Source organism: Sciurus carolinensis, chromosome 4 (assembly GCF_902686445.1).
Source record: "Sciurus carolinensis chromosome 4, mSciCar1.2, whole genome shotgun sequence".
NCBI lineage: Eukaryota > Metazoa > Chordata > Mammalia > Rodentia > Sciuridae > Sciurus > Sciurus carolinensis.
Genome location: NC_062216.1, coordinates 155894845 through 155907007, shown reverse-complemented (window position 1 = coordinate 155907007; position 12163 = coordinate 155894845). Strand labels below are relative to the sequence as shown.

General features: G+C 33.5%; 1 protein-coding gene across 12 annotated transcripts in view; it reads left to right on the top strand.

Annotated features, from left to right (window-relative positions):
* Window positions 1–12163, top strand: part of Anks1b (ankyrin repeat and sterile alpha motif domain containing 1B) — a 1141006-nt gene that overhangs the window by 178161 nt on the left and 950682 nt on the right. For all 12 annotated transcript variants that reach the window (XM_047548161.1, XM_047548162.1, XM_047548158.1 and 9 more), the window contains exons 3-4: window positions 4423–4579; window positions 10952–11248. In XM_047548161.1, the coding sequence (XP_047404117.1) occupies window positions 4423–4579; window positions 10952–11248 (454 nt within the window). The remainder of the gene's footprint in view (window positions 1–4422; window positions 4580–10951; window positions 11249–12163) is intronic.

The following is a 12163-nucleotide window of genomic DNA, read 5'->3' as shown; positions in this document are numbered from 1 at the left end:
AGGTATTCTTACTGTAAATTAAACCCAATTCTTCCTATTTTGTACATTTTCTTTAGAGTCCTTGTTTATCCACACTAGTGAATCCACAAATGGAGCAGCAGTTTGTACCTGAAATGCATTATTTCATATTGGCAAATTTGTCTTCAAGTAGCCAGATATGGATACAATAGTAATTGTACTCTTTGTGATTTCCTGGATTATTTGTAATATAGATTAGAAAGTTATTATCATCAAATGATAGAAAAATTATTTCGATAGTGTAGAGACATCAGTTTTTCTTTCTCTTTAAAATATGAAAGACTCATTGTTTCATGTATTTCTACTACAAATTGGAATTCCTTAAATTCTCTTCTGAATAGCAATTGACTAACCTTCCTCCATATGAAGATGATTTGCACTTATTTTGAAGTTCCTTGTAGTTTACCAACAAGCAAGGACAGATGGAACATATAAACATATTTGGTTGTGATTTAAATATAGGGAACTATGCTATTGAGGCAAAGAAATTTGATTAGTGATCTTCCAAGTTAAATTTTATTTAGTACTCGTAGAGAGCATCTTGAGAGACATTTCATATTAATAGAAATGTATTGATAGCTATGAGAAAATGAATGCAAATTAAATATAGAATTTCACTTTTTCCCTAAATTTACATATATTAGCTTTAAGCTACAAAATATTGAAATTGTTTAAGTTGTATTATTATTTAATTTCATATTTTTTTTTTGCTCCTGGGAAATATAATTATTTTTCCGTGGTCCCATCACATTTACATTAGAATATTAAAGCATTTCATGGGTGTGTGTGTTGGGGATTGAACCCATGGCTTCACACATGCTAAGCATGCACTCTACAACTGAGCTGCATACCCCTAGGGCATTTCTTTTTTTTCAAATGCTGGATATAAGAAAGATTGCTACTATAGGGATTATATTATATAGGGATTATATTATAGACATCAATCAGCATAATATTTCATGCCAAGGATCAAAGCATAATCAACATATTCATTTTTAAAAAATATTTTTTAGTTGTTGATGGACCTTTATTTTATTTATTTATTTTTATGTGGTGCTGAGAATCAAACCCAGTGTCTCACATGTGCTAGGCAAGTGCTCTACCACTGAGCCACAACCCCAGCTTCTCATTTTTTTTAATAACTTTATTTAGTTTTGTATGTGGTGCTGAGGATTGAACCCAGTGCCTCACGCATACTAGGCAAGTGCTCGACCACTGAGCCATAATCCCAGCCCAACAAATTTATTTGTTTACACCTCTGAATAATATATGAAGTTCAACACCAATAAAAACAAAAAACAATAATACTGAATTAGTATTCAAGTATTGTCTATTCTTCTAATTTAGATATTATAGAAAGTACCTTAAATTTATTCTTGAGACTAAATGAAAAAATTCTATTTAATTCATACTATTTATAGTATACATAAGAAAAGTGACTGGCTTATTTTTGGTTTTTTTTGTTGTTGTTGTTGATGTTTTTACCCTTTGAAAGGGGTATTATTCTGTTTTGTATTATTATAGTAAAGTACCTGAGGTTGGGTAACTTTAAAAAGAAAAGAGACTAACTTAGCTTTTAATTCTAGTCCAGGGTCAGGTCTTGCATCTGGTGATGGCTGTCTTGCTGGGAGAGACCCAGGGTGGTATAGGGTACCACATAGCAAGAGACAGGATGCAGGTGTGTGTGTGTGTGTGTGTGTATCTGTGTCTCTGTTCTGGTATTATTTTATAAAGCCACCAGGATTTATAAATCCTGGCTCTACTCTGATGACCTTATCTAATCCTAACTACCTTCCAAAGGCTCTATCTCTAACCACCATAGTTATATTAGGTTTCCTCCATAATGCCTCATAATGGGGATTAAATTTCAACACTGAACCCTTTGGGGACATGCTCAAACTATATCTAAACATAGCAAAAGTAAATACTGTATAGAAGAAGTTTCAGTATTTTTTATTTTCTTAGTCAATAAGAAATGAAATTAAACCTTTCTGATAATTGTCTTTAACAGTAATTTGGGGAAGTCTATTTTATGGTAGGATAAATTCTCCTTTTTAGATCCATGTATATTTAGTTTGCTTAGTCTCCTTGGGTACTGTCCTACCTTTTAAATGCTGAAATATTACCATTTTAAAAAATTACTGAAATTGTTCAACATTGCAATAACCTGCCTTGGTAATAGCTTTAGATTTGTATTTAATTTTACAGTCTCGTTTTTCTCATTTAATTCACACCATAACCCTTTTCATACTGGCAACAAGATATAATCTCTAAATTTTATATTAGCAATAGCCCAAGGAGAGAGAGAGGTTATTTGATTTGCTCACTGGTAACCAAGTTGGAAAGTAGTAGAAAGTTGGAACTTAAAGCCAGAGCCTCTGGTTTTTAGCTGCTTTTGTTTTTCATAAGTGTTGATTGAATCCTCATTACTGCACTGTAGGTATTTATTTATCTCAGAATGGGAGAACTTATATAGCAACTCTTGTATGGCAGAGAAATTAGGAGAACCTTGTGAATTGGATAATCTTCAAGTTTCCTTCTGAGGTTCAGATTCTCTTTTTCAAAGATGATTTTCTGTAAACATTTTCACTTCTAAATGATTTTATTTTTATTTGAGACAAGTACTAATATTTACATAGTGTTTTACTATTTATCAAGTGACTTGTGTAATTTAATATTCTTACTAGTCTTGAGTAGTAGATATTCTATAATATCTTATACAGTAAAGAAAAAAAGTGAGACTAAATAATTTTTCTAGTATTAGTTAGTTCACATAGCTGGGACTCAAATCTAAGCCTTCTAAGTTCAGATCCTATAAAGTAATACTGGTTTTTAAGAAAGATCTGTTAAGGTAAACTTTATTTCTTAATTTCTCAGAAATATTAATATTAGAAAAATTAGACTCCTTAAAACTTTCTAAATATTTCTAATAACATATTCACTGTTCTTTTATCATGATTTCATACATGTAGCATCTAAGTCCAGTGTTCTGGCCACTTTCTGGATAGTGTTTTTACTATTTGCTACTTTTTGTGTTTTATCACATGCGTTTTTTCTTTGGAGCTATCAGAGTTCTAACCCTGCTTCTATTCAAAAGTACTTCGGTTTTTCTAATTTGTGTCTTGTAGAGTCTATATGAAAAATTTAAATTGAGATTTTTTTCTTTTGCATTTGCTCTCTCCTTTGGTGATTAGTTATATAAGAAACAACTTTAGTATATATTGTAATTGTATGTTATGTCTTTCTTTCTTTTTTTTTTGGGTGTTGGGGATCGAACCCAGGACCTTGTGCTTACAAGGCAAGCACTCTACCGACTGAGCTATCTCCCCAGCCCCTATGTTATGTCTTTCTGTATTTACATTTGTGTCTAAGATTTCACTTAGTGAATTATTAGTAATTGCATCTTATATGTATTCAAACAAAAATACAGTATATGTTTAGAATTACTGTTGTTTATTGCTTTAACAAAGTTCAATGTAAGCTATACTAATAATTATTAAACAGTTTTTAGTGAAAGTAAGTATTTTAGTTCAAGATTTTTTTAAGAACCAGGTGGGAATTGAGTACAGAATCCTATAGGTTGGTTATATTATGTGTTGAAATTATGGCAGTGGTGGAACTTGATTCTTAAATGAATTTTCCTCTAGAAATCATTTCTTGGGTTTAGAGGAGAAAGGGGAATGCAAAAGTGTGAACATCACACATTCAAAGTGTGTGATATGCTATGACTGAAAAGTTATTAATTTTTTTTAAACCAGAGCTAGTACTAGTTTGTCAGGTCTTTTATCTACTTGCCTAACTTTTTCTTTTATTTGTATCTTAAATAACTTATTCCAGTTCTTTGTAAAATTATACATAAACTCCCTTAATGTCTATTGGTATTATGATAACTTTTTTCTGTGCTAAATATCAGATATGGCCTATTTGGAAAGACCTTTAAATAATAATGGAAGGAAGTATCTTTTTAAAAATTTTACTTAACTCATTTGGTTAATGAGATAAGATATATTTTGCCCAAATCCTATTAAATAGTTTACTTGGAGCTGGGGATTTAGCTCAGTGATGAAGCACTTACTTAGCATGCACAAGGCCCTGGGTTTGATCCTTAGCACTGAAAAATACAAAAACATAGTTTAATTGATTCGTCAGTGCTATGTGTGTGTGAGAGAGAGTCTGTGCACTTGTATGCACCACATATGTGGCAGTGATTGTTTTCTAGGTAAGTAAAATAGCATGTTGAATAGGCAAAATCTTAAACCTAATGTTATGTTTTAGTACTTTGAGTGGTACTCAATATACTTTCACTAATATACTTCATTATACTTTTATTAATTATCTAATAAAATCTGTGTTGTTCAGCAGTATTTTCTTTTGTGCTCTTATTATTTTTTTCTTTCTTCTTAGGGACATAGTTCTCAAACTACTTCAGTATGAGGCATCAACAAATGTGGCAGACAACAAAGGTTATTTTCCTATTCATCTGGCTGCCTGGAAAGGAGATGTGGAAATAGTGAAGATTCTTATTCATCATGGACCATCACATTCTAGAGTCAATGAACAGGTGCACTTGTCATATGTTTGTTCATGCTGTAATTTACTCTAGACTTTTGCAAAGGCAGTCATATTGAAAAATTGATTATTTTTATCTTTACCCAGCCAAAACTTTCCACTGCTGAATTTCCTACAGGAGAAATTTGAAAAATTCTTTGGCATTTGGATGCATAGGCCCTTAGTTGGGCATTTATGAAGATATTTTGTTAAGAAGAATATCCCACATAAAGGAAGTAGTTGCCTGCCTTATATAATCATCCATTTTATAGCTATTGAATATTTAAAGATAGAACAGCATTCACATGTGTAATGAGAATTAGAGTGTTCCTTAATAAAATATTAAGTGCTAAAACAATGATGATAGCTATCATTTGCATAATGCTTTACCATTTACATAGCATTTTCACAGTTAAGTACACTATTTGCAATCAAAATGCAAAATGCAGTGTATACAGTTACTAGTCACATATTGTTAGAAATTTCCTGTACATACAAACACACACACACACACACACACACACAAAACACATGCCTAGAGTAAGTTGAGCAAAACACCACAGAGCAGTATGATTCTGACAGATAAAAGCCATATTTGTGAGAATATACTATCTATATTACACATAGTGAACATATTTAAAAAGTAATGCCATTCATTCTAAGTATTAAAACAGATAAGTCCACAGATTTCAGAAAGTAAAATATGGTCTCCTAATATAGCATGATAACAGACATCTTGAGCTCTGCATGCCCCCTGCTGTTCCCACTTTGTAAAACTATATTTGAAAACCAGCATGTAGTCCAACAATTGAATTACTGCCATGGCATTAAGCTGCAGGTTGGCAGCTGTCCAATATCAATGCAAGTAGGTTACTCTAGGGCAAGCACATCTAATAAAATACAATTAGCATTTTGTTCAAATGGATATAGACTTTGCAGACCTTTAACTGAAATTCATACTAAAGAATAAAAATGTAACACTAGCTATAAACAGTAAAGGAAAGAAAAAAATGTATTTCCTCAACCAAATGTAGTGTTGAAAGGACTAATCGGGAAAAAAACAAAAACTGCAGATATGGCTATCTTAATCATCATATCATGCTAAAAGGAAATTTATGAAGCTTCTGTTCCTGAGAAAACCAAAAGTTAGATCATTTCTGGGATGAGCCATCTGGTGGTTATTCTTAAAATTGTCTGAATGACGCAGAGCAAACCTAAAATAATAACATGGAAAAACAATCGAAGGTTAAAAAGAGGATGTTAGTTTTTATAAATAAGATGTTTTAAAAATCACATTAAATAAAAAAAGCATGTAGTATTCATTTATATTTGAAGGTTGAAAAATTTAAATAATATATAGTAACTATTGGAATATTTTAAAGAGAAGCACTTGTTTTGGGTAATATTGAATAGATCAATTAAATCATAAAATAATTCTTTTTAAGGATATTAGAGTTCAAAGTTTTTTTTTTCTATTCCTATATGTTGTAGCTACTGTTGGCAACAAACTGAAATATCTTGAGTTTTTTTTTAATGTTGTGTATATATTCTCCTATAATGCTGACATTGTTAGTTCTCCCCTCCATACTGTTTTTCCTAAAAGTTTCTGGTGTGAAATTTTATTTTTATAATAACTTTGTTCCCTTTTTTCCTTCTGAATAGTACAGTAATATTCTAGCTAATTATAAATCTTTTTGATTTAAGCAATAGAAGAAAGTAATAAAAACAGTAATTAACATTTATTGAGAGATAAGATAAGCCAAGCATCGTTCTAAGCACTTTATCTTCAAAGTATAATTTAATTAATTCTCACAATAATCCTTTGGAGTGGTATTATCATCCCCATTTTATAGATGAGCAATCAGACTCAGTAAAGCTGAATAACTTGTTTAAGACTACATGTTATTGAGTGACTAAAACTGAGACTTGAACTCTGGACTCTGACTCCAGGACCTTCCACAATAGCACATCGATATTGTCATCCTAAATCCTATTGCTTATGGAGTGTTTAGTATGGGCCAGGCATTATGCAAAGTACTCCATCCATATTATCTTACTGGGCACTATTATAGCCTGATGAGGTAAGAATTAATTATCATTACTACTCTATATATAGGGATAGAACCTTAAAGAGATGGAGTAACTTATTCATGGTATTGTAGATACTAAGAAATGTAGTCAGTATTTTCTTTTTTTCCCCTTGTACCAGGGTTTGAACCCAGAGATGCTTAACCACTGAACCACATCACCAGCCCTTCTTATGTTTTTATTTTGAGACAGGGTCTCCCTAAGTTGCTTAGGGCCTTGCTAAGTTGCTGAGGCTGGCTTTGAATTTATGATCCTCCTGCCTTAGCCTCCTTCTCACTGGGATTATGGGAGTGGGTCACCACACCTGGCTGCAGTCAGTATTTTAACACAGGCTTTTCTGATTCAAAGTCCAAGGTCTTAACCACTGTTATATTATATTATGGTACTGAAAGTACTAATCATATGGGTTCATTCTGATTTCTGGAATTTTTCTTTGGTTTTTAATAGAGTAGACCCCTTTACCATGGGGGATACATACTTAGACCCTAGTGGTTGCTTCAAACCAAGATAACACCAAATCTTTTTTTTCCTAGCATGCCCTGCAGCATTGCCACATAGTATCAGAATTCATCTGTCCTTTCATATTTTATGCCTGGGTGCCTCCTTTGCATCTCTTACTAAGTAAAATAGGGTTTCTTGAACACAGACTCTGTGTTCCCATGACAGTTGATCTGATGATTGAGATGTCTGCTAGTTGAGGCCAGGTAGCAGATAGAATGTAGATACATTGGACAAAGGAATAATTCACTTCCTGGGAGGGACAGAGTGGCATAGCTAAAGATTTTATCATACTACTCAGAACAGTGTGCAATTATAAACTTACGAATTGTTATTTCTGGAATTTTCTATGTAATGTTTTGAAATCTTGGTTGACTGCAAGTAACTGAAACTGCAGATAACGATCATGGATGGGGTGGGGAACTTCTGTACAACTTCCTTTAAAAATGATTCTGCCTCACATTTTAATATTTAAAAGTTTACACAGTATTCCTGTATGTTGCATCTTTTGGTTAATAAATCATACTGTAAATTTTATACAGAAGGAAATATTCTTATTGTACAGATAAGATAGGTTTGGAAAGATCAGGTGATTTATCATTGCTAATAAGTGGCACGTTAGCATTTCAGCCTAGGTTCTATTCACCTTTCTGTTCTGCCTTAGAATTACTGGTTAATTTAGAAGAACATAGTTTTAAGAAATAAAGTGGGCTCTTCCCTGATTGTGTCACATCCTTCCTATCTTTTGTCAACTGATTTCTAATATCATTGCTTTCTTCTTATGTTACACATGTTCTGTGTACATTCCTCTTAGTACCTCTTTCACCTTTGCTTTTTCTTTCATTTTCCTTTATTTTGACATTGGGGCAAAAGCCAGAGGATTCTTATTTCGAAAATACATTACTTTTGGCATTTACTGAAACTTGAACCAAATTGTGTTAAATTTTTTTGTGGGGGAGGGGAAGCAAGATCTTTTGGTAAATAGCTTTTGTCAGCTGGTTTGATTCTGCTACTCATTGTCTGGAAGTGTCCTAATTTTTTGGTGAACACCCAATTCATTATAAGGAATTCAAAACCTGTTAAGAATGTTCTCTGTAGACATTCTAGCAATTATTAATCAGTGCTTCTTTACAGTTTATTTCAAATTAGATGTTTTTTTTACACCACTAGTGAATGTAGACATTCGTGTACAGTCATGCCTTTGTAAAGATACAACAGTTGTGTTCACCACTAATGTAGCAATCCATGTATGTGTTGATCATGGATAAAAATCTGTAAACATTTTCTCCTAAGTAGGTCTTGAATGATTAAAATACTTTCTCCTGAGATTTGACCAGTGCTAATTGGTATTATTAGGAAAACTTTCAGTTTTGCTCTTATGTTTTCCTAGGCTAAGGCCTCTAAAAAAGTAGACATCTTTCAGAATTCATTACTTCATAATAGGACTTTCTGGAGCTTGGGTTGCATCTCAGTGGTAGAGCACTTGCCTAGCATGGGTGAGGCACTGGGTTCAATCCTCAGCACCATAAAATAAATAAAGGCATTTTGTCCATCTACAACTAAAAAAATAATTGGTCTTTGTCTGTTCTCAAAGAGGTGATGATGTAGTTGGAAAAATGAGATTCAGTCTCTTTCAGACAAAGGGGAAATTGGATTAGTCAGGAGGCATATTTCTGCATCATATTTTATGTTATAAAGTAATGAGCTTCATTTTCTTATCAGGTTTATAAAACTTAGCTAGATTAAAACAAATCAAGGAGTATAAACCTGTATGTGGCTGGTCTCTGTGAGGAAGATTATTTTAGCAACACATTCAAACCAATGTAAGATTCCCCATATAAGATAGAAGAAACATCTTCAGCTGGATTCCCATTTATCAGATCTTAGCTCTTCACTCTCTCTAGGGAGTTGGTTTTTCCTTTGGATTTAACCTTCAAATGCCTTCTTTTGATACTAGAAACATAGTAGTAAGAAGCCTTTCCTAGTATTTCCATCCCCTACCCTTACCACTCTTAAGTTTCCAAATCTTCCCTTCAAACTCTCAATTTACTTATTTGCATTCTTCTATCATCCAGAGCAAACCTGAGTTACTTTCTGGAACATTAAGATTTATTTAGTTTGAACCTTTACTGTTCTTTAATTTTGGTAGTAACAGCTATCTAAACAGCCACTTTCTACTAGGTTGACATTTTGCGGGGCAAAATCTCTAGAAATTTTGCTTTCAAGTCACTAATTTCTAGCACTTCTTTGACATCATAGCAACACATGGCCCAGCAGTATGGAATAGAGGAAAGAGCATAGGGTATTGGATTTTGACAGATTTAAGTGCCCAAAGATTTTGATTCTGCCTTTGACATGTAATGTAAACTTTTTGAATTTTAATTTCCTCATCCATGCAATAGAGTTATTAATACCAGTCTTGCAAGATTGTTGTAAGAATTAAATGAGACAATCTACATAAAGTTTCTAGATAACTCAGCAAATGGGAGTAGTAATAGTTGTTATTGGAGAAGGTGGTGTGTGTGATGGTTAAAAACTGTATTAGGTCTGGGCTATTTATTCAAGTCCTCGTCCCATCACTAAATGACTGTGTAAAAAATGTTCCATTATTCAATGACTCAGTGCCTAAGTTTCTTCACTTTTAACATGGAAATAATGGTAAAAGCAATGTCTATCTTATAATGAGTATTAAATGAATAAACATATGAAAAGTAACCGATCTGGTGGTACCTGGTGTTAGCTATAATGATGACTCTGTTGATGGCAGTTGCTCTTTCTCTCAAGAACCATCATTTAGGATCATTCAGTTTTTGTGACTACAGTTCAGTTTCTCGTTCATATGTCTCCTGAATGACTGATCCTTCCACCTCTGACATACCCAGACCCCTTCTACCTATGTCATCTGCCCAAATGATCTGCAGGGTTGATATACCTTGCAGCTGGGTTCAGTGTTTTATAATATTGAGATTCAACAGAAACATTTATAAGTTGCATACATAGTACTGAGATACTCCTGGTAACTTGTCTGGGTATGGGTCTAGGTCTGTTTCTTATCTGTAATTTTGTTTCAAAAAGAATATATTTTAGGACCAGAATTTCTTCATTCCTTTTGCAAAAGAGGCAGTTATTTGTAATATGGAAAACAAAATGAAACTTGGGAAATTTTTCTGTAAATCTTTCATAATCAAGAATTTACCATCACAACTGCTTTTTGGAAAGTCAGTCTATTACATGTGTTATAATTGCTATTAATCTCCCTCATTAACAAATGTCAAGGATGTGTAATGCATGGTGTAGAGAACAGTGGCTACCTGGGCTCAGCAGGGCCAGGCCATTGACTAATATGGCTAAATCATTTATCATTCTTACAAGTTAGAATACATGATGCAGGGAAAAATTTGATATTTTTGTATTAAAGTAGTAGAAACAATAGTTTTGATATAATAAATGATGGATACTTTGTTAAATATAAAATTCAATTAGGCATACTTACTAAAATAGGTTAATCTAGGGCTGGAGTTGTGACTTAGTGATATAGTGCTTGTCTGCATGCACATCAGTAAATCAATCAATAAGACTCAATCCCCCCCTTTATTTTGTTTTGTAGTGCTGGGGATTGAACGCAGGGCTTTGTGCTTGCAACGCAAGCACTCTACCAACTGAGCTATATCCCCAGCCCAATAAAACTAATCTTAAACTTACATTTTCAAAGTATCTCAGGTTTTAAATTATTGTGTTTGGATTTTAGTAACTAATTAGATTTCTGGAAATGTGTCTTTTGTATCTTTGCCCCAACCAGAACAATGAAAATGAAACTGCCCTACACTGCGCAGCTCAATATGGACACTCAGAAGTAGTTGCAGTTCTCCTAGAAGAGCTCACTGACCCTACGATTAGGAACAGCAAGCTTGAAACACCACTGGACCTGGCAGCACTCTATGGACGGCTTAGAGTAGTCAAAATGATCATCAGCGCACACCCTAATTTAATGAGCTGCAACACTCGAAAGCACACGCCGCTTCATCTTGCTGCCCGAAACGGCCACAAAGCAGTTGTACAGGTGCTGTTGGAGGCAGGAATGGATGTGAGCTGTCAAGTGAGTCTTCTTTTGGCTGTGCTTTAAAAGTGATGATGCTGTACCACATGCTTTTGGGAAATATGAAGATATAAAGCATACTCTTAACTTCATGCTAATTGGAGAGCTGTATACATGAAAAATTATTACTGGATGGCAGTTGTGTGTGGTATAATAGTAATTGTTTTCTTTCTCTAGTGTATAGCATAGAGTCTCATAAATATTAAGAATTTGGTCAAAGCAGAATGAATGAAACAATTCACTTTAACATTTTTGAGTATATACTTTGTTTAGTGTGTTTACATATTTAGAATTGAATTGAATTGAATTCTCACAGCTGTCCTGTGGCATTGAGATCTATTAATTTCCAGATAATAAATTAGGAATCAGTTAAAAAATTAAGAAACTTACCTAAAGACCACATAGCTGATAAACCAGAATTTTTTTTGGCATGGTGGGGTACTGGGGATTGAACCCAGGTGTGTTGTACCACTGAGACACATCTTGAGCCCTTTTTTATTTTTTATTTTGAAGAAGAATCTGATTAAGTTGTTTAGGGCCTTGCTGAAACTGACTTTGAACTCATAATCCTCCTGCCTCAGCCCTCCGAGCTGCTGGGATTACAGGCAAGCATCACTACACCTGGCTAAAATCATAATTTGAATTTAGACTTGCTGATTAAAGCCCAACCTTCTTCCAGATAAAATTTACCATCTATACATAACCAACAAAGACAGGATTATTATGCCTATGGGGAGTCAGAAAAGAAAATAATGAAGAGATGTGATTTGAGTTGAGCTTTGAAGGAAAAATAACATTTGGATAGGTTTTGAGTCTCCACAAGGAAAGGGCAGCCTACTTGTATTATCTATCTTATGTTAGCCTCAGTGTCAAAGTTAGTTAGTCTGTCTTTCTCTGTCTTTTCCTCCTTCCCAC